General features: G+C 48.4%; 1 protein-coding gene across 2 annotated transcripts in view; it reads left to right on the top strand.

Moving 5' to 3' along the window:
* FUOM (fucose mutarotase) overlaps positions 1-23646 on the top strand; it is a 193375-nt gene that overhangs the window by 83179 nt on the left and 86550 nt on the right. For both annotated transcript variants that reach the window (XR_010243626.1, XM_063958627.1), the window contains exon 3: positions 9643-9713. Coding sequence is in view for 1 of the 2 variants with exons in the window: in XM_063958627.1 (XP_063814697.1) it covers positions 9643-9713 (71 nt within the window). In the remaining variant the exon portion in view is untranslated. The remainder of the gene's footprint in view (positions 1-9642; positions 9714-23646) is intronic.

Genomic DNA, 23646 nt, shown 5'->3' on the forward strand with positions numbered 1-23646 from the left:
GTAATTGAGTTACAAGTGAAATTTGAAGTACAGATTATAAGATTGCATACTGCAAGTTGAGTTTTAAAGTAGACTGCAAGAATTGAGAGTGGTTGTGAGAATAGGGAAAAAGCAATGGTAATTCAGACAGGACTTATAAGAATATGTAAAAGCAAAATTACATCAGTACAGGTGAGAAATCAGATGCTTTTTGTAAGCTGAAAACATAAATTTGAGTAATTGCAGATGAAGTGGAAAGGTCTTGCAGCGTTCCTAACAGGGGTCATTCAAGCCTTTTGCGGGCGCACTGCACGTGCACACCCCGCGAAGCCCAGTGAGATGCATCCAGGGCTGCGGTTGCCTCTGCCTGATTGACAGGCAGAGGCGGTCGCAGGGCAGAAGGGGGCGTGCCAACGGTGTTAGAATGCCGTTGGTGGGGCACGGTCCGGACAAAGCAGGCGTGTCAGGACCATTACGGGGGCAGGCCACAGCGGTTTCATGATGTCGCACGCAGCCGCTGCGACCCAGGATGCAGGCAGGAAGCTATTCGGTGGGTGGAAAAGTAGGGCCAGACATGCAGGGCGGACTAGCCCTATGCTTGGCGTCCCCCCACATGTCTGAGAAACTGATCGTAGATGTGCTAAATTTAGCACATCTACGATTGGATCTGAATGACCCCCCACAGATTTAAGTTAGAGGTGTCCAGATTACTCAGACTGGAGTAGTTTGATGTGTAGAATAAGTGGACTCACATTTGTTTGAAAGTAGTCCTTCAGTGTTCCAGATTGTGGTTAGAGTGTTCTCCTTCTGTTTTCATTCGGTTTAACATTGGTGTTACATTGTAATCATGTTTAAAATTGTAGCTAGCCTTTGAATTAATTCTTAGAATTAATGGACACAAGCCTCCCTAATGCTCTTTAAATAATGAGCCAAACATGTGGATACAATGATTACACCCAAACTCCAAGGAACCCTCCCCCCAGCAATGGGTAGCCATAAAGCAGTTTAAGAAAAAAAACAAGCTGAAGGTGTGTATACACGGTGAGATAAATCTGTGATATTTTGGCTATATAGTCAAAATCTTAAGGAAAGTTAGTGCACATATCATGGTGTTAGGCAGCTTGCGATACCAATTCGATCCCGATGCGCACTCCCGCGGGGTCGGTATCGCAAGGCTAGATAGACTGTGCAGGCAAGCCAGTCTTGACTATCTAGTGTACTATCTAGTACAAAGTATAGTCAAAATTGACACTTAGTCAAAATCGAAAGTAAGATAGACAAAATCTGTGCTATCTGGGCTCTGGGGGAGTTCAAGGGAAATCGCATAGTCAAAATCGGGCATAGCAAGGATCTCACTGTGTGTAGACACCTTAAAATACCAACCAACTAAGGTGTAACAGAGTCATGCCCTCATGCCTATACTCAGGAGATAACATTCCAATTTATCAATAGCAACACATCATGTGCATAAGCAATCTATTACAAAAGCAGATGCCTTATGCCTATGGCAATGCTATAATTCTTATCACCCAATAAGCTAACCAGTGTTTCAGTGCAATCAGTAGTGATAATCTGCAGCACTCAATTTCAATATACCTAAACGGGTGGTCTTCAGTTTGCTGGCGGCCGGGCACCTGAATCCCAGACCGCCGGCATACCGACAGCTTTTCTCCCTCTTGGGGGTTCACGACCCCCCCTGGAGGGAGAATAGATAAATTGGCGCACCACCGTGCCCGCAGTGTGGCGGCCCGCAGCTGTGCGAGGGCAAATGATCCCCTTGCGGGCTGCAAGGGGATAATTTGCCCTCGCACAGCTGTCGGTATGCCGGCGGTCGGGATTCCGGCGCCGGTATGCTGGCCGCCGGGAGCCCGACTGCCAGCATAACATACTACACCCACCTAAACATATATATTTTCACAAAGCAGTCATTTAGTTGTAATGCCCTGCAGAAGAGTAATGGATGACTTTACCTAAACATATTTTGAAATAGTGTTATCCAGGCCTCCCTCAGGTTCCCCGACTCCTGCACAACCTTCTCTGCCTGGTGACAGTCAAGGTTGAGCTCTAATCTGGCCCCTATGAACAGCCTTGGGGTATGGGAAGTGGTGTCTTGGTGCATGCACGGTCACAGTCTCAGGGTATGTTTCATGAAAAATTCCCTGAGAAGTGCAGGGAGAGGATTCGCTGGGACAGAGCTTTCTCTCAAGCTCTGTCCCTGCATGCATTAATTGATACATTCTTGCAATGTATTCAATTATTGCAATGTGAATATGGGCAAATTTTCACAACTCATCTGCGTCTCAGATGCAGATTGTGATAAATATGCCTGCCCTTGCAACCTTCAGCATACAAGGGCAGACGGACTATGAAGCACCTGGCAGCAGATGTCTTCTATCTAGGGCAGCCAACACTGAGTAGGTACCCTACTAACAGGTAGATGTACTCTCCTCCTCCCACTACAACTAAAGGGGGTTCACAGTTGAACTCACCCACCAAGGCAGCCCAAGTCCTTCCTCCATGCGGCACTGACATCCCTAACGAATAGGGCACTCAGCTAGGATCCATCCTGTGGACGCGCCTCCTCCAGCTTCAGCTCCCTGACAGCAGGGACAGAACCTGCAGAAACCACCAGCATACATAATCCATAGCAGAGGCTTTAGGCAACATGCTCTGCAGTCGATTCTCTGCCTACTTTCCAAACCTAAGCCCTCAGCAGAATATAATAGACATCAACCCAAAGCCAGTGCAGTCCTCCCAAGTCCCCTGCAGGCCCACACAGGCTCTCCTCACTGCTACATGGTTGCTGCTGCACAATTCTCTCCCATCTGTGTACCACCGGCCCTGGGCTGCTGGTTCTATTTACTTTCCCAAATCAGCCCCACCTCCTCTAGTAGCTTCACTACCATAGGGCCACATCCCCGGGGAGCAGGGGACCCTGGTCAGACTTCTTCCTTACAACATGTCCCACTAGTCTGCATGGAGGCCAGAAGTCCAAGTTTTTCGTTTCTAGGGCCTTAGTAGAGTATTTGTGTCAGTGACTGCAGTCATTGACACAGATTTACTGTTGAGGTCACCAAACATTCACACTATTTAATTGACAGGGCTGCTCTCTGTCTAAACCACAGGTTCTTAAACTTGGTCCTCAGATCCCCACACTGTGCATGTTTTGCAGGTATGCTCACAGAATCAGAAGTGAAATAATTAGCTCCACCTGTAGTAGTAGTAGCAGCAGCAGTAGTAGTAGTAGTAGTAGTAGTGCTTTACAATTGTCTTTACAGCTCAAAATACAAAACAAGCTTAACAGTAGATATTAGTGACATTTTTGAGTAAATAGGTAAGTCTTTAGTCTATTTTTGAAGGATGCTAGAGTGGAGGCTTCTCGCACTGTGAGGGGAAGAGAGTTCCAGAGTCTGAGCCACAAAGTTAAAAGCTCGACCCCCAGATGAATATATGGAGATTCTAGGTACTGTTAGTAGTCCTTCTACTACAGATCGTAGTGATCGCGTGGGACAGTAAGGCATCAGAAGCTGCTTCAAGTACCTTGGGCCCTGGTCATGTAGGGCTTTGAAAGTGAGTAAGACAATCTTGAAAACGAGTCGCCATTTTACAGGTTGCCAGTGAAGGGTGTAGAGTGGTCCTTTTAAAATGTGTCAGTGAGTAATTATTACACCTGCGCACCTGCTGGGTTACTTGCAAAACATGCACTGTGTGGGGTTCTGAGGACCAAGTTTGAGAACCTGTGGTCTAAACAGTGGTACCCAGGATTTCAGGGAACTACAAATGGATGATGCGTGCATGTCCCCCCTGTGGGACACTGCAGTCTGCAGGTGGGACTGTGCCCAAAAAGCTGTCCCTCCAAAACTTGTTAGTGAGTACTTAATACACCTGTACACCTGCTGTGTTACCTGCAGAACATGCACAGTGGTACACCAGATTTCAGGGAACTACACATAGATGTCGTGTACATGTTACCCCTGCGGGACATAGCAGCTTGCAGGTGGGACAGTGCCCAAAAAGCAGGACTATCCCTCCAAAATTTAAGTAAGGTATTTAAGGGGCATGCAATATATACCTAACTGGCATTTATGTGTATGGCTCTTAACTGGCATATGCGTGAGCTTCTGCAGGTCTGCATAAGCCGAGTTTGTATAATACGCACTTGCTTTACTTGCCTATGCTAAACTGCCTCTCCAGTTGTAAGAAAGTGTAAGTACCAGATATGCGCAAGTTTGCATTGGTGTTTTCTCTTTGGGTATGCTTATGGCAACTGATGTAAGTTCCAAATAGCATCGGGCCCATACACTATTACGCTTTCCCAATGACCTATAAGCATTGGAAGCCTTCTCCTATGCTAGGGTAAAAATCAATCTAAATCTGAGTTTGCATATTCCAATTAAACACTGGATAGAGATGTTTGTATAGTACTATTTGAGCATAAATTAAAAAAAACTGCAGGTTTATAATAGAACCCTGCAAGCACTTCACAGTTTCTGTTCTAGAAGCTTTCTTTCTAACTCTTCAGGAACATAAATAGAAATAGTAATGTCTAACTAAAAATATCTTTATGCCATTGGATCATGGTTGAAATTGGTTAAGAAAACATTTTTCTCTAACGTCCTAGTGGATGCTGGGGACTCCGTAAGGACCATGGGGAATAGATGGGCTCCGCAGGAGACTGGGCACTCTAAAGAAAGATTTAGTACTACCTGGTGTGCACTGGCTCCTCCCTCTATGCCCCTCCTCCAGACCCCAGTTAGAATCTGTGCCCGGCCAGAGCTGGGTGCTTTTAGTGGGCTCTCCTGAGCTTGCTAAGAAGAAAGTATTTTAGTTTAGGTTTTTTTATTTTCAGAGAGCTTCTGCTGGCAACAGACTCTCTGCTACGTGGGACTGAGGGGAGAGAAGCAAACCTACTAACTGCGGCTAGGTTGCGCTTCTTATGCTACTGGACACCATTAGCTCCAGAGGGATCGAACACAGGTACCTTACCTTGATCGTCCGTTCCCGGAGCCGCGCCGCCGTCCCCCTCGCAGAGCTAGAAGTACAGAAGCAGCAGAAGCATGAAGACATCGAAATTGGCGGCAGAAGACTCCTGTCTTCACTTAAGGTAGCGCACAGCACTGCAGCTGTGCGCCATTGCTCCCGCAGCACACCCGCACACTCTGGTCACTGTAGGGTGCAGGGCGCATCGGGGGGGGGGGGGGGGGGGGCGCGCACACCCGCACACTCCGGTCACTGTAGGGTGCAGGGCGAATGGGGGGGGGGCGCCCTGGGCAGCAATTAAGGTACCTTTTGGCAAAATTCCACATATATCCAGTCAGGCACTGGATATATGTTCGAGCCCCCGCCATTTTGTACACATAGAAGCGGGACAGAAGCCGCCGCTGAGGGGGCGGGGCCTTCTTCCTGAGCACACCAGCGCCATTTTCTCTTCACAGCTCCGCTGGAAAGACGCTCCCCAGGCTCTCCCCTGCAGTATCCAGGTGCAAAAAGGGTAAAAAGAGAGGGGGGGCACATAAATTTAGGCACAAAACGATCACAAACAGCAGCTACTGGGTAATCACTAAGGTACAGTGTAATCCCTGGGTTATATAGCGCTGGGGTGTGTGCTGGCATACTCTCTCTCTGTCTCCCCAAAAGCCTTTGTGGGGTCCTGTCCTCAGTCAGAGCATTCCCTGTGTGTGTGCGGTGTGTCGGTACGTTAGTGTCGACATGTTTGATGAGGAAGGATATGTGGAGGCAGAACAAGTGCAGGTGAATGAGGTGTCGCCGCCGACGGTGCCGACACCTGATTGGATGGATATGTGGAAGGTGTTAAATGATAATGTAAGCTCCTTACATAACAGGTTGGATAAAGCTGTAGCCTTGGGACAGTCAGGGTCTCAACCCATGCCTGATCCTACAATGCAGAGGCCGTCAGTGTATCACAAGCGCCCACTATCCCAGATGGTTGACACAGATGCCGACACGGAGTCTGACTCCAGTGTCGATGACGATGATGCAAAGATGCAGCCTAAAATGACTAAAGCCATCCGCTACATGATTATAGCAATGAAGGATATATTACACATATCAGAGGAAAACCCTGTCCCTGAAAAGAGGGTTTATATGTATGGGGAGAAAAAGCAAGAAGTGACTTTTCCTCCTTCACATGAATTAAATGAATTATGTGTAAAAGCGTGGGATTCCCCTGATAGGAAAGTAGTAATTTCCAAGAGATTACTGATGGCGTATCCTTTCCCGCCAACGGACAGGTTACGCTGGGAATCCTCCCCGAGGGTAGACAAGGCGTTGACACGCTTATCTAAGAGGGTGGCCCTGCCGTCTCAGGATACGGCCGCCCTAAAGGATCCTGCGGATAGAAAGCAGGAAGCTATCCTGAAGTCTGTTTATACACATTCTGGTACTCTACTGAGGCCAGCAATTGCTTCGGCCTGGATGTGTAGTGCTGTAGCAGCTTGGACCGATAATCTCTCGGAGGAGATAGATACACTGGACAGGGACACTGTTCTACTGACCCTGGGACATATCAAGGACGCTATCCTATATATGCGCGATGCCCAGAGGGACATTTGCCTGCTGGGCTCTAGAATAAACGCAATGTCCATTTCTGCCAGAAGGGTCTTATGGACTCTGCAATGGACAGGGGATGCCGACTCTAAAAAACACATGGAGGTTTTGCCTTATAAGGGTGAGGAATTATTTGGGGACGGTCTCTCGGACCTAGTTTCCACTGCTACGGCAGGGAAGTCAAATTTCTTGCCTCATGTTCCCTCACAGTCGAAGAAAGCACCGTATTACCAAATGCAGTCCTTTCGTTCGCAAACGAGCAAGAAAGTCAGAGGGGCATCTTTTCTTGCCAGAGGCAGGGGTAGAGGAAAAAAGCTGCACCATGCAGCTAGTTCCCAGGAACAAAAGTCCTCCCCGGCTTCCACTAAATCCACCGCATGACGCTGGGGCTCCACAGGTGGAGCCAGGAGCGGTGGGGGCGCGTCTCCGAAATTTCAGCCACCAGTGGGTTCGCTCACAGGTGGATCCTTGGGCTATACAAATTGTGTCTCAGGGATACAAGCTGGAATTCGAAGTGACGTCCCTTCACCGTGCAGGCACTGTCAGCAGTGTTCATTCCGGGGGTCGACAACTGGGATGCAGACTTCCTCAGCAGACACGACCTCCACCCGGGAAAGTGGGGACTTCATCAAGAAGTCTTCACGCTGATTGCAAATCGATGGGAACTCCCACAGGTGGACATGATGGCGTCACGCCTCAACAAAAAGCTAAACAGGTATTGCGCCAGGTCAAGGGACCCTCAGGCGATAGCTGTGGACGCACTAGTAACACCATGGGTGTTCCAGTCGGTCTATGTGTTTCCTCCTCTTCCTCTCATACCCAAGGTGCTGAGAATTGTAAGAAAAAGAGGTGTGAGAACAATATTCATTGCTCCGGATTGGCCAAGAAGGACTTGGTACCCGGAACTGCAAGAAATGCTCACAGAGGACCCATGGCCACTGCCTCTCAGACAGGACCTGTTACAACAAGGGCCCTGTCTGTTCCAAGACTTACCGCGGCTGCGTTTGACGGCATGGCGGTTGAACGCCGGATCCTAGCGGAAAAGGGTATTCCGGATGAAGTTATTCCTACGCTGATAAAGGCTAGGAAAGACGTGACAGCAAAACATTATCCCCGTGTATGGCGAAAATATGTTGCTTGGTGTGAGGCCAGGAAGGCCCCTACAGAGGAATTCCAGCTGGGTCGATTCCTGCACTTCCTACAGTCAGGAGTGACTATGGGCCTAAAATTAAGGTCCATAAAGGTCCAGATTTCGTCCCTATCCATTTTCTTTCAAAAGGAACTGGCTTCACTGCCTGAGGTTCAGACGTGGCACCTTGGGATCTTAACGTGGTCTTGGGGTTCCTGAAATCCCGCTGGTTTGAGCCACTTAAGACCGTGGAGCTAAAGTATCTCACATGGAAAGTGGTCATGCTGTTGGCCTTAGCGTCGGCTAGGCGTGTGTCAGAATTGGCGCTTTGTCATGTAAAAGCCCCTATCTGGTTTTTCATATGGACAGGGCAGAATTGCGGACCCGTCCGCAATTTCTGCCAAAGGTTGTGTCTTCGTTTCATTTGAACCAACCTATTGTGGTGCCTGCGGCTACTCGTGACTTGGAGGATTCCAAGTTGCTGGACGTGGTCCGGGCTTTGAAGACTTATGTTAACAAAACGGCTGGAGTCAGGAAGACTGACTCGCTGTTTATCCTGTATGCATCCAACAAGCTGGGTGCTCCTGCTTCAAAGCAAACTATTGCGCGCTGGATCTGTAACACGATTCAGCAGGCTCATTCTGCGGCAGGATTGCCGCATCCAAAATCAGTGAAAGCCCACTCCACAAGGAAGGTGGGCTCTTCTTGGGCGGCTGCCCGAGGGGTCTCAGCATTACAGCTTTGCCGAGCTGCTACTTGGTCGGGTTCAAACACTTTTGCAAAATTCTACAAGTTTGATACCCTGGCTGAGGAGGACCTTGTGTTTGCCCATTCGGTGCTGCAGAGTCATCCGCACTCTCCCGCCCGTTTGGAGGCTTTGGTATAATCCCCATGGTCCTTACGGAGTCCCCAGCATCCACTAGGACGTTAGAGAAAATAAGATTTTACTCACCGGTAAATCTTTTTCTCGTAGTCCGTAGTGGATGCTGGGCGCCCGTCCCCAGTGCGGACTTTCTGCAATACGTGTATATAGTTATTGCTTAATAAAGGGTTATGTTATATTGGCATCCTTTGGTTGATGCTATGTTGTTTGTTCATACTGTTAACTGGGTAAGGTTATCACAAGTTATACGGTGTGATTGGTGTGGCTGGTATGAGTCTTACCCTGGATTCCAAAATCCTTTCCTTGTAATGTCAGCTCTTCCGGGCACAGTTTCCTTAACTGAGGTCTGGAGGAGGGGATAGAGGGAGGAGCCAGTGCACACCAGGTAGTACTAAATCTTTCTTTAGAGTGCCCAGTCTCCTGCGGAGCCCGTCTATTCCCCATGGTCCTTACGGAGTCCCCAGCATCCACTACGGACTAGGAGAAAAAGATTTACCGGTGAGTAATATCTTATTTTTTCAAACACAAAGCACTCCTTTATATGACAATCTAACTGAGATGTGTAGCTGTACATGATAGTGCAAGATGCAAGATGACTAGACTGGAAAGACTTCACAAAATCTTGAAATAAGAAGTAGTAAGTATAATTCTCACCCAGGTACCTGCTCACGTCGCAGTTGCGTACATTTGTTTTTAGGTTTTACACTAATGATGTGTACACACGGTGAGATATTTTCTTGCGATTTTGACTATATAGTCAAAATCATAAGAAAAGTTAGTGCAGATCGCAAGGTGAAAGTCACCTTGCGATCCCGATTCGATGCAAAAGTGCGGTCCCGCGCAGTCGGTATCGCAAGCATAGATAGACTGTGCAGGCAAATCAATTTTGACTAACTCATAGAAAAGATAGTCAAAACTGACACTTAGCCAAAATCCCACATAGTCTGTATCGCAAGCACTCATTATGTGCTCGCGATGCCGACCTAGCCCCTGTCGCATAGTGAGAATCAGGGTTAGCCCGAATTTCACAGTGTGTATGCACCTTAAATGTAAATTATAACATTCTAATGTTTCTTTTATTAAGGTATGGGGATCCCTAGGCTTTTGGAAGCCATTCTGCAGCTCTTCCCAATGGATACCTATGTCCCTAGACCTGTGAGTACCATGTTGTGTGTAGAAGGAAATGGATGTGTGTAAATTTTGGGATGTATTTATTTTAATCTAAGATGGTTTGGCCAGTCTGTAGAATAATACCTTCAAGTCGCAAGTGGATATAAGAATAGAACCTTAGTTTCTGTATCAGTGGTGCGTCCACTAGTCTTACAATGCTGCAAACACAGAAAAAAAGAAAATGCAGATACATGCTCTATAGTGCTAAGCACTGCTAATTAGAATAATTAGAATAAACTCTGAAATCAAACATAGAGCTGCAAACACACAAGTCTTTTGTTTATCTTTCTTTATTTGTACATGCTTTTTAAAACTCTGTTTAAAGCAATTATGCAGGGCACATGACCATTCCTTAATTGTGTGTTTCTCTTACGTCCTAGAGGATGCTGGGGACTCCGTAAGGACCATGGGGTATAGACGGGCTCCGCAGGAGATAGGGCACCTAAAAAGAACTTTGACTATGGGTGGGCACTGGCTCCTCCCTCTATGCCCCTCCTCCAGACCTCAGTTAGATCTTGTGCCCAGAGGAGAATGGGTGCACTGCAGAGAGCTCTCCAGAGTTTTCTGTGGAAAAAGAATTTTGTTAGGTTTTTTATTTTCAGGGAGTCCTGTTGGCAACAGGCTCCCTGCATCGTGGGACCGAGGAGAGAGAAGCAGAGCTGGCTTGTAAAGTTGGGCAATGCTTCTAGGCTACTGGACACCATTAGCTCCAGAGGGAGTCGGACCACAGGTCTCACCTGGGGTTCGTCCCGGAGCCGCGCCGCCACCGTCCTCCTCACAGATGCCGAAGATAGAAGCCGGGTGAGTATTGAGGAAAAGACTTCAGGCGGCAGAAGACATCAGATCTTCATGAGGTAAGCGCGCAGCGGTAAGCTGCGCGCCATTGCTTCCAGTCACACACACAAAGCAGGCACTGAAGGGCGCAGGGAGGGGGCACCCTGGGCAGCAATAAACCTCGTTTTGGCCATAAATAAGGTGGATTAGGCTGGGGGACAGTAAATCCGCGGACCCCCGCCATTTTATTAATATATGATGAAGGGACCGAAGCCCGCCGTCGGGTGGGCGGGGCTTGATCCTCAGCACTAACCAGCGCCATTTTCTCCACAGAGGCTGCATGAGAAAACGCTGGCTCCCTGTTCTCTCCCCTGCTGAGCTTCACAGGTTGGAAAAAGGAGGAGGGGGGCACTTTGGCGACGCAGTGAGTGGAGATTACGATTATAAACATATAAAAGCGCTATCTGGTTGTATATTCCAGTGTGTTTAAGCGCTGGGTGTGTGCTGGCATACTCTATCTCTCTGTCTCTCCTAAGGGCCTGGTTGGGGTTTTGTCCCCTTATAGGTAAATCCCTGTGTGTGGGGTGTCGGTACGTGTGTGTCGACATGTCTGAGGCGGAAGGCTTCTCCAAGGAGGAGGTGGAGCAAATGAGTGGTGTGTCCCCGTCGGTTGTGCCGACTCCTGGATGGACATGTGGCATACGTTGCATACAAGTGTGGCATCTTTACATAAAAGGCTTGATAAGGCTGGTTTAGGGGGGACATCAGGCGGTCAATCCTCAGATTGGACCGACTCGCAGGGCCCGTCGGGGTCTCAAAAGCGTCCCTTAACACAAGACACTACTACCGACACGGATTCTGATTCCAATGTCGACTATGACGAAGTAAAATTGCACCCTAGGGTGACTAAAACTATTCAGTGTATGATTGTGGCAATAAGGGATGTGTTGCATATTGTGGATGAACCCTCAGTCCCCGACACAAGGGTACACATGTTTTTAGGAAAAGAAACAGATTATTAATTTTCCCACATCTCATGAATTAAATGAGTTCTTTGGAAAAGCTTGGGAGACTCCGGATAAGAGACTGCAGATCCCCAAAAGAATTTTTATGGCATACTCTTTCCCTAAGCAGGACAGGGAGATTTGGGAATTACCCCCCACTGTGGACAAGGCCCTGACGCACTTATCCAAGAAAGTGGCGCTACCGTCTCCTGACACAGCGGCCCTTAAAGACCCAGCAGATCGCAGGCAAGAAACTACCTTAAAGGGTATTTATTCTCATACGGGTGCTGTGCTAAGACCGACGATTGCGTCGGCATGGGTGTGTAGCGCAATTGCAGCTTGGACAGATGAGCTGACAGATCAATTTGATACTATGGATAAGGATACTATATTCCTAACTCTAGCCCATATAAAAGACACAGCCTTATTTATGAGGGATGCTCAAAGGGACATTGGATTGCTAGCTTCTAGGGCCAATGCCATGGCTATCTCAGCGAGAAGATCCTTATGGACTCGCCAATGGACGGGTGATGCGGATTCCAAGAAACATATGGAAGTACTACCCTATAAGGGGGATGTATTGTTTGGGGATGGGCTGACGGACCTGGTTTCCACAGCTACAGCAGGTAAATCAAATTTTTTACCATATATTCCCCAACAGCAAAAGAAAGTAACACCCTATCAGATGCAGTCCTTTCGGTCGCACAAGTCCAAAAGAGGTCGGGGATCCTCTTTCCTCGCCAGAGGTAAGGGCAGAGGCAAGAGAGCACCTGCTGTGGCAGGTGCCCAGGAACAAAAGTCCTCCCCGGCTGCTCCAAAACCCACAGCATGACGCTGGGGCTCCCCTGAGGGAGTCCGCACCGGTGGGGGCACGTCTTCGACTTTTCAGTCAGGCCTGGGTCAGTTCGGACCTGAATCCCTGGGTGTTGGAAATAGTTTCCCAGGGTTACAAACTGGAATTCGAGAAGGTGCCCCCGCGCCGATTTTTCAAATCGGCCCTACCAGCTTCCACATCGGAAAGGGATGTAGTGTTAGCTGCAATTCAAACGCTGTGTATACAGCAAGTGATAGTCAAGGTTCCCCTGCACCAGCGGGGAAGAGGTTACTACTCAACCCTATTTGTGGTCCCGAAACCGGACGGTTCGGTCAGACCGATTTTGAATCTGAAATCCCTAAACCTGTACATAAAAAGATTCAAATTCAAAATGGAATCACTCAGAGCGATAATAGCCAACATGGATGAGGGGTAGTTTATGGTGTCTCTGGACATAAAGGATGCGTACCTTCATGTCCCCATATATGCCCCCCATCAGGAATACCTGAGATTCGCTGTACAGGATTGTCATTACCAATTTCAGACGTTGCCGTTTGGACTTTCCACGGCCCCGAGGATTTTCACCAAAATAATGGTGGAAATGATGGTGGTCCTGCGCAAGCATGGAGTCACAATTATCCCATACTTGGACGATCTCCTGATAAAAGCGAGATCAAGGGAGAAATTGCTGAGCAGTGTGGCGCTCTCTCTGAGAGTGCTCCAGCAACACGGTTGGATTCTAAATCTACCAAAGTCACAGTTGATTCCGACAACTCGACTACCGTTCCTAGGTATGATACTGGATACGGAACAAATGAAGGTCTTTCTCCCAATAGAGAAGGCCCAAGACATCCAGAACATGGTCAGAGAACTGCTAAAACCGAAAAGGGTATCAGTTCACCAATGCACTCGAGTTCTGGGAAAAATGGTGGCGGCCTACGAGGCCATTCCCTTCGGAAGGTTCCATGCACAGACTTTTCAGTGGGACCTTCTGGACAAGTGGTCAGGGTCCCATCTGCACTTACATCGGAAAATAACTCTGTCCCCAGGAACCAGTGTCCCTCCTGTGGTGGTTGCAAAGTGCTCACCTACTGGAGGGTCGCCGGTTCGGGATTCAGGACTGGATCCTGGTTTCCACGGACGCGAGCCTCCGAGGATGGGGAGCGGTCACACAGGGAAAGACTTTTCAGGGTCTTTGGTCAGACCAGGAGTCCTGTCTACACATCAATGTGTTGGAACTCCGGGCCATTTACAACGGCCTTCGACAAGCGGAGAGTTTTCTTCGAAACCTACCGGTTCTGATTCAATCAGACAATGTCACAGCAGTGGCTCATGTGAACCGCCAAGGCGGGACAAGAAGCAGAGTCGCGATGGCGGAAGCCACAAGGATTCTTCGCTGGGCGGAAAATCATGTAAGCGCTCTGTCGGCTGTCTTCATTCCGGGAGTAGACAACTGGGAAGCAGACTTCCTCAGCAGACACGATCTCCAGCCAGGAGAGTGGGGACTTCATCAAGAAGTCTTTCAGACGTAACACGTCTTTGGGGAACCCCTCAAATAGACGTGATGGCGTCACGCCTCAACAAAAAACTTCGGAGGTATTGCGCAAGGTCTCGGGACCCTCAGGCAGTAGCAGTAGACGCACTGGTAACACCGTGGGTGTTCGAATCGGTCTACGTGTTTCCTCCTCTTCCTCTCATCACGAAAGTGTTGAGGATCATAAGACGAAGAAGAGTACAGACGATACTCGTTGTCCTAGACTGGCCTCGAAGGGCCTGGTACTCGGATCTACAAGAGATGCTCACAGGAGACCCCTGGCCTCTTCCTCTGAGGGAAGACCTGTTGCAGCAGGGGCCCTGTGTATTTCAAGACTTACCGCGGTTACGTTTGACGGCATGGCGGTTGAACGCAGAATCCTAGCAAAAAAGGGGATTCCGGAAGAAGTCATCCCTACTTTAATAAAGGCTAGGAAGGAGGTGACGATAAAACATTATCACCGTATCTGGCGAAAGTATGTGTCTTGGTGTGAGACCAAGAATGCACCTACGGAAGATTTTCATCTGGGTCGTTTTCTCCACTTCCTACAGACAGGAGTGGATATGGGCCTGAAATTAGGCTCGGTTAAGGTACAGATTTCTGCCCTCTCGATTTTCTTTCAGAAGGAATTGGCTTCTCTTCCAGAAGTCCAGACGTTTGTAAAGGGAGTGCTGCACATCCAGCCCCCTTTTGTGCCTCCAGTGGCACCATGGGACCTGAACGTGGTGTTGCAGTTCCTAAAATCACACTGGTTTGAACTGCTTAACAAGGTTGAGTTGAAATTTCTTACTTGGAAGGTGGTCATGTTGTTGGCCTTAGCATCAGCAAGGCGAGTGTCAGAATTGGCGGCTCTATCACACAAGAGCCCCTACTTGATTTTTCATGTGGATCGAGCTGAATTGAGGACACGTCCGCAATTTTTGCCTAAAGTGGTTTCTTCGTTCCATATGAATCAACCTATTGTGGTGCCTGTGGCTACCGGTGACCTGGAGGATTCCAGATTCCTAGACGTAGTCAGGGCCTTAAAGATTTATGTAGCCAGGACGGCTAGAATTAGGAAAACAGAGGCTCTGTTTGTCCTGTATGCGGCCAATAAGATTGGCGCTCCTGCTTCAAAGCAGACTATTGCTCGCTGGATCTGTAATACGATTCAGCAGGCTGACTATACGGCTGGATTGCCGGTACCAAATTCGGTTAAGGCCCATTCCACTAGGAAGGTGGGCTCTTCTTGGGCGGCTGTCCGAGGCGTCTCGGCTTTACAACTTTGCCGAGCGGCGACTTGGTCGGGGTCAAACACTTTTGCTAAATTCTACAAGTTTGATACCCTGGCTGATGAGGACCTAGCGTTTGCTCAGTCGGTGCTGCAGAGTCGTCCGCACTCTCCCGCCCGATTGTATGCTTTGGTATAAACCCCATGGTCCTTACGGAGTCCCCAGCATCCTCTAGGACGTAAGAGAAAATAAGATTTTAAACCTACCGGTAAATCTATTTCTCCTAGTCCGTAGAGGATGCTGGGCACCCGTCCCAGTGCGGAAACTCTGCAAGACTTGTATATAGTTGTTGCTTACATAAGGGTTATGTTACAGTTGACATCGGTCTAGGACCGTTACTGTTGTTTTTGTTCATACTGTTAACTGGTTATGTATGTTCCAGGTTACATGGTATGATTGGTGTGGGCTGGTATGAATCTTGCCCTTGGATTGCTAAATCCTGCCTTGTATTGTCCATCTCCTCTGGGCACAGTTCTCTAACTGAGGTCTGGAGGAGGGGCATAGAGGGAGGAGCCAGTGCACACCCATAGTCAAAGTTCTTTTTAGGTGCCCTATCACCTGCGGAGCCCGTCTATACCCCATGGTCCTTACGGAGTCCCCAGCATCCTCTACGGACTAGGAGAAATAGATTTACCGGTAGGTTTAAAATCTTATTTTTTTCTCTTACGTCCTAGAGGATGCTGGGGTCCACTTTTTTTTTACCATGGGGTATAGACTGGTCCACTAGGGCTGGCTCCTCCCTCTATGCCCCTCCTACCAGACTCAGTTTAGAAAATGTGCCCGGATGACCCGGTCACAGCTAGGGGAGCTCCATAGGATTTTCTCTGGTTTTCTTATTTTTCTTAGAGTTTAGGCACAGGGAGGCTGCTGGCAACAGCCTCCCTGCTTCGTGGGATTTAGGGGGGGGAGTAGTGTCCGCCCTGCAGGGTTCAAGCCACTATCTCCGCTGACAGGACACTGAGCTCATGAGGGTGATGATAGTTAGCCGCCCCAGGCGACCGCTCACTCCCGCAGCACTGCCGCCACCACCCACTAACAGAGCCAGAATATTCCGGTGGTGAGTGAGTCCCCGGCCCCCATAGCAACTGGGGAGCCGGTGTGAAGATGGTGGCAACAGGGTGGGAGCACAGTATTAACTGCGCTCCGGAGGCTCAGCGGTACATAGTGCGGCGCTGTGAGGGGTGCCCTGAGCCAGCGCCTATACCCTACACTGGCACCAAGGCTGTCAGGGACCTAGGTAACACTGCCAGCACAATTCTTCAGGCCCGTATAAAGAAGTGGAGAGCGGGAAGCAGCGCCATGTTCAGGGGGTGGAGCTTCTCCTCAGAGCGGACCCAGCAGCGTTCAGCGCCATTTTCCTGCCTGCAGATCCTGTACAGAGATGCTGACAGGGAGAGCTGTCTCTCCAAGCAACTCCAGCTATCCTGTGCAGTACCAGGGGGTTGTAGAAGGGGGGGAGGCAGTGTAAATATTATGTAGTCTATTGAGGTACACAGTAAGCGCCAGGTTGTTTCTATTATATCTACCTTGGGAAGCGCTGTGTGTGGGTTGGCTCCAATCTCTGGGTTTCTCTGTGGCAGTCTTGGGGGGAAACTGTGTCTGACATTTCCCTGTGTGGGTGTTGTTGTCTCACATAGCCATGTCTAGGGACTCAGTGGCTTATGCTGCAGGGGACATTTCCTCTCAGGAGGAATCCATTCCATGTACACAGGAATGTAATGCATTGTCTTAGACCCCTATTACTGAGCCCGAGTGGTTATTCTCTAGTAACAGTATGATCTCTCAAATCTCTACTATGGTAGCTCATACTGAGACTGAAACTCAGGTTTTAAAGAAGTCTATGGCAGTTTGGTCAGGTTCTGTTCTTATCCCTTCAAAACTCCCTAGCATATACCCACAGAAACGTGCACTTGCTCAGATTATGCAAGATGACACGGATACCGACTCTGACATGGCAGATGGTGATGGGGATGTGCTGAGGGGGGCGGCATCCCTTGCAAAGGGGGTACAGCTCATGATTGAGGCCATTAAAGATGTGTTAAACATTACTGACACACCACCTGAGCAGGTGGAGGAGGCTTACTTCACTGATAATAAGAAAGCCTTGCTAACCTTCCCTGTGTCAAAAAATTGAACGCTATATTTGAAAAATCCTGGGAAAACTCAGAGAAAACATTCCAGATCCAAAAAGCGTTCTGGTTGCTTTTCCCTTCCCTGAGGAAGATAGGAAAAAATGGGAAAACCCACCCATAGTTGATGCATCTGTTTCCAAACTGTCGAAAAAGGTGGTTTTACCTGTCCCTGGATCTACCGGGTTAAAAGAAGCGACTGATCGTAAGATTGACACTACGCTCAAATCCATATACACTGCTTCAGGGGTGGTGCTTAGGCCTACTATTGCCTGCGCATGGATCTCTACAGCTATAGTAAAGTGGTCAGGCACGTTACTTGAGGATTTGGATTCAATGAATAGGAGTGACATTGAATTATTTTTACGTAACATACAGGATTCTTCGGGGTTCATGGTGGAATTCATGAAGGACCTGGGTACGCTGACTGCAAGGATATCTTCCATGTTTGTCTCAGCTCGCAGGGGACTCTGGCTACGCCAATGGTCTGCAGATGCGGAATCCAGGAGAAGTGTGGAGAACCTACCCTACACAGGTCAGGCTCTATTTGGGGAAGCATTGGATGCGTGGATTTCCACGGCAACCGCGGGTAAGTCACCCTTTCTTCCCTCAGCTACGCCTTCTACGAAGAAACTCTTTTCTTCATCTGCATCGCAGTCCTTTCGGACCGCTAAGACAAAAAAGTCTAAGCCTCCAACCACCTTCTTTAGAGGTGGGCGGGCAAAATCCAAAAAGCCTGCACCCGCAGGCTCCCAGGACCAGAAACCTGCGTCTGGTACCTCCAAATCCTCAGCATGACAGTGGCCTGCACAGCCTGGAGGACGGGCTGGTGGGGGCCAGACTCAGACATTTCAGCCACGTCTGGGTGTCGTCCGGCCTGGATCCCTGAGTACAGGATATTGTGTCCCAGGGGTACAGACTGGAGTTTCAAGAAACCCCACCTCGCTGATTCTTCAAATCAGGCTTGCCGGCTTTACTGACAGACAGAACTGTCCTACAGGAAGCTATCCAGAAATTGGAAAAGTCAGAGGTCATTGTTCCAGTTCCACCTCATATGCACAACGTGGGTTACTATTTAAACCTTTTTGTGGTACCGAAACCGGATGGTTCGGTCAGACCAATTTTGAACTTGAAATCGTTAAACCCTTATCTAAGAGAGTTCAAATTCAAAATGGAGTCTCTGAGAGCGGTGATCTCAAGTCTGGAGGAGGGGGAGTTCCTGGTGTCCCTAGATATCAAGGATTTGTATCTCCACATTCCGATTTGGCCTCCTCACCAGGCTTATCTCAGATTTGCACTGGTAGACAGTCATTATCAATTTCAGCCGCTGCCATTCGGTCTCTCCACGCACCGAGGGTCTTCACCAAGGTGATGGCAGAGATGATGGTTCTCCTCCGCAGACAGGGAGTGGACAAAATTCCATACCTGGACAGTCTGCTGATAAAGGCGTCGTCCAGGGAGAAGCTGTTGCAGTCCATTGCTCTCACGACTAATCTGCTTAGGGTCCATGGTTGGATCCTGAACCTTCCAAAGTCACATTTGGAGCTGACAAGGAGATTGTCTTTCCTGGGGATGATCCTCGACACGGAAGTGCAGAGGGTGTTTCTACCGGTGGAGAAGGCGTTGGTGATACAATCAATGGTCCGGGTTGTCCTGAAGCCAGCCCGGGTATCGATTCATCAGTGCATTCGTCTTCTGGAGAAGATAGTTGCCTCTTACGAGGCTCTGCAGTTCGAAAGCTTTCATGCTCGATCCTTCCAATTGGATCTCCTGGACAAGTGGGCGGGTTCTCATCTACATATGCACCTGAGGATACGTCTCTCACTGAAAGCTAAGATTTCACTCCTCTGGTGGCTACAAATGCCTCACCTTCAGGAGGGCCGCAGGTTCGGGATTCAGGACTGGATCCTTCTAGCCACGGATGCAAGTCTCCGGGGCTGGGGCGCAGTCACTCTAGGGGAAACCTTCCAAGGAAGGTTGTCAAGTATGAAATCCAGTCTTCCAATAAACATTCTGGAACTAAGAGCCACATACAACGGTGTGCGAGATCGACCCATTCAAGTGCAGTCGGACAATGGGGCTCATTCCGAGTTGTTCGCGCGCTGCCGATTTTCGCTATGCTGCGATTTGTTGCAAATTGTGCATGCGCAAGGCATGCAGGGCGCATGCGCTTAGTTATTTAACACAAAACTTAGCAGTTTTGCTGTGGCTTCTGCGGCACTTTTCAGTCGCACTGCTGTTCGGTAAATGATTGACAGGAAAGGGGCGTTTCTGGGCGGCAACTCAGCATTTTCACGGCGTTTGCAAAAAAACGCAGGCGTGGCTGGAGAAACGGGGGAGTGGTTGGCCAAATGCAGGGCGTGTTTGTGACGTCAAACCAGGAACTAAACGGACTGAGCTGATCGCAATCTGTGAGTAGGTCCGGAGCTACTCAGAAACTGCTAAGAATTATTTAGTAGCAGTTTTGCTAATTTTTCGTTCGCTATTCTGCTAAGCTAAGATACACTCCCAGAGGGCGGCAGCCTAGCCTGTGCAATGCTGCTAAAAGCAGCTAGCGAGCGAACAACTCTGAATGAGGGCCAATGTAATGACGGTGGCCTACGTAAACCACAAAGCGGAACAAAGAGCAGAGCTGCAATGTCGGCGGTATCAAGAATCATCCTCTGGGCGGAAAAGCATGCGTTGGCACTGTCTGCAATTTTCATTCTGGGAGTGGACAACTGGGAAGCGGACTTCCTCAGCAGACACAATCTCCATCCAGGAGAGTGGGGCCTCCATCCGGAGGTGTTCACGGAGGTGACAAATCTTTGGGGGGTTCCTCAAATAGACATGATGGCCTGCCTCCTCAACAAAAAACTTTGGCGGTATTGCTCAAGGTCAAGAGACCCGCAAGCAGTGGCGGTGGACGCCCTGGTAACTCCGTGGGTGTTCCAGTCGGTGTACGTGTTTACTCCACTTCCACTAATTCCAAGGGTTCTGAAGCTCATAAGGAGAACAAGAGTTCAAGCAATCCTCATTGCTCCAGACTGGCCAAGAAGGGCTTGGTACGCGGATCTTCTGGATCTACTGCTGGAAGAACCGAGGCCTCTTCCTCTTTGGGAGGACCTGCTGCAGCAGTTGCCGTTCGCTTATCAAGACTTACCGCGGTTATGTTTGACGGCATGGAGGTTGAACACCAAATCTTAGGTCGGAAGGGCATTCCGAACAAAGTTATTCCTACCCTAATCCAGGCTAGGAAAGGAGTAACGTCAAAGCATTATGACCGGATTTGGAAAAAGTATGTATCTTGATGTGAGTCCAAGAAGTTTCCTACGGTGGAGTTTCAACTGGGACGGTTTCTTTTCTTCCTGCAAGCAGGTGTGGATATGGGCCTGAGGTTGGGATCCGTAAAGGTCCTATCCATTTTATTCCAGAAACAATTGGCTTCCCTTCCTGAGGTTCAGACTTTCTTGAAAGGGATTCTGCACATCCAGCCTCCCTTTGTGCCACCTACGGCGCCCTGGGATCTTAACGCGGTGTTACAGTTTCTCCAATCGGATTGGTTCGAACCTCCTACCGGAGGTCGAGGTTAAGTTTCTCACGTGGAAGGCTGTCACTTTGTTGGCCTTAGCTTCTGCTATGCGTGGGTCGGAGTTGTGGGCTTTGTCTTGTAAGAGCTCCTACTTGATCTTCCATGAAGATAGGGCTGAGCTCCGGACACGCCAGCAGTTCCTTCCGAAGGTTGTGTCAGCATTTCATATCAACCAACCAACCAACCAACCAACCAACCTATTGTGGTGCCAGTTGCTACTGACTCCTTAATTTCATCAAAGTCCTTGGATGTTGTAAGGGCTCTGAAAATCTATGTGAAGAGGACTGCACGTCACAGAAAATCGGACTCTCTGTTTGTCCTGTTTGATCCCAAGAAACTTGGGTGTCCTGCTTCTAAGCAGACGATCTCTCACTGGATCAGGTTCACTATCCAGCATGCGTATTTTATGGCAAGATTGCCGTGTCCTACAACTGTTAAGGCCCACTCTACTCGTAAGGTGGGTTCTTCCTGGGCGGCTGCCTGGGTGGTCTCGGCTTTACAGCTTTGCTGAGCGGCTACTTGGTCTGGGTCGAACACGTTTGCAAAGTTTTACAAGTTCGATACTTTTGACCAAACCTCAGGTCCTCAGAGGCCAATCAGTTCTGCAGGAGCCTCCGCGCTCTCCCTCCCGTACTGAGAGTTGTTGTACATCCCCATGGTACTAATGTGGACCCCAGCATCCTCTAGGACGTAAGAGAAAATAGGATTTTAATTACCTACCGGTAAATCCTTTTCTCGTAGTCCGTAGAGGATGCTGGGCTCCTGCCCAGCGATACGTGATCCTGCAGTGGTTACTTAGTTCAGTACTACTTTGTTCTTGGTTAAGTACTGTTTTTTTGTCTTACTTGGTTAAGTAATATTGTTCATCCGTTGCTGAGTTTTCAAGCTGGTTAGCTTGGTTTGCCTTGTATGTGTGAGCTGGTGTGAATCTCACCACTATCTGTGTAAAATCCTTCTCTCGAAGTTGTCCGTCTCCTTGGACACAGTTTCTAGACTGAGTCTGGTAGGAGGGGCATAGAGGGAGGAGCCAGCCCACACTCTCAAACTCTTAAAGTGCCAATGGCTCCTAGTGGACCCGTCTATACCCCATGGTACTAATGTGGATCCCAGCATCCTCTACGGACTACAAGAAAAGGATTTACAGGTAGTTAATTAAAATCCATTTTTTTTTCCTTTTTATAATGCAGCTTGCTCTTGTGTTTTTATTATGCCATAAATAGAGAACAAAAATTGCATATTAAATAAAAATGTTTGTTTATTTTTATGAGTGCAAAGAAAATTGTCCTGAGAAGCAGTTGGAATATCTGTTGTAGTTCTATTGATATTATAGACAACAGGGACACTGTAGGTCAGAGTCAGTTGCCAGTGGTAATTTTAAGAAACCCTGCGGTGCTGGGTTTTTTACCATAGCTGCAGGGTTTTGGTGTTCAATTAGCGGACAGAAAATGGGACGCAGTGATTTTTATAGAAAACAGTGCGTGGTTCTTTTTTTCTCTCACCTCCAAAGGAAGTGTGATTATTTTTTTTTTTTTCCTAAAATCAACAATTTTAGGAAAAATCACAGAGACTTGCACTGCCACAATTTTTCGTAAAAAATTCCCTGAGATTGTGTCCGCACATGTGCCACCGGCTACCCCCTCCGATTACAGCCAGGACCAGTGGTCGGGGAGGGCAGCCATCATCTGATCCTGTGCTCCGCTGTGATCCCCGGTGCTGTAAAGTGAGATGCCTCTTCGCAGCATCACTTTACTGCACCAGGTGTCACAGAAGAAGCACAGCAGTGTAATGGCCAGCTGCCCAGTAACTTTTTTTTTTCCCCCACAGAGTGATTAGCTTGTGCATCTATCAGACACACTAGGCTGATCAAAGGGGCAATATCCAAGCTCAACCTTCACTGTCAGCAGGCAGAGAAGGCTGCACAGGAGTCAGGGAACCGGAGGTAAACCTGGATAAAGTTATCTCAAGATAGTGTTATTATCACAGAGCTCCATCCGTATTTTTTTACAATGTTTTTTTTTTTTTTTTGGGGGGGAGGGTTTCCCGAAATTCAGGGCAGATCGCATCTCCCAATGTAAGTATGGGAAATGCAGTCTGGTTACTAAAATGCAAATTTAAGGGATTGGAGGAGAATTTTGCTAATTCTCTTCCAACTGGTGATTCTAAAATAATGTGAAAAGGGTGTGAAAACTTGTAATAATTATTATTTTGATTATTTTATAATGATTATTTTGATAAATATGCCCGGAGATTAATAGGTTTTACATTTTAACAAGAAATAGTCTAGTATGCACATACTAAAGTTATACTGACAAGTAAAAAATCTGGTTTATGTTGCTATTTTATTGCGTTACTACTCCGTGCCTTGTGCACTATGGACCTGACTTACATTTGGATGTACAGTGAATCCAACTCTTACACACCACATTCTGCTGTGGTTTGCTGCACATTCGCAGGAAAACAACATGGAATTTCGAGTACGACATAAATTGCTCTTGCACTCTGTGACACCTAGGAGGTTAATCGGGTTTGTGCAAACACAAGTCTAGTACAGTAGATATATGTACAAGTATGATGCACACATAAGCCTGATTATATAATCTGTTTAGAGTAAGTCCCATACAGAGGCGTATCTAAGGTAGGGCGAGCAGGGCATATGCCCTGGCAAGACTGGCAGAAGGGGGCGCTGATGGCCAGGCCAGGGCAGATTAAACAGTAAACTGTCAGCCTCTGTCTGAACCTCCGCTTCGAACCTCCGCTCCGACCGTCCCTGGGCGGGTGAGGATCAGAGAACTGTGTAGCCACCGCCGGTCCAATAGGAGAA

Source organism: Pseudophryne corroboree, chromosome 3 (genome assembly GCF_028390025.1).
Source record: "Pseudophryne corroboree isolate aPseCor3 chromosome 3, aPseCor3.hap2, whole genome shotgun sequence".
Classification (NCBI taxonomy): Eukaryota; Metazoa; Chordata; class Amphibia; order Anura; family Myobatrachidae; genus Pseudophryne; species Pseudophryne corroboree.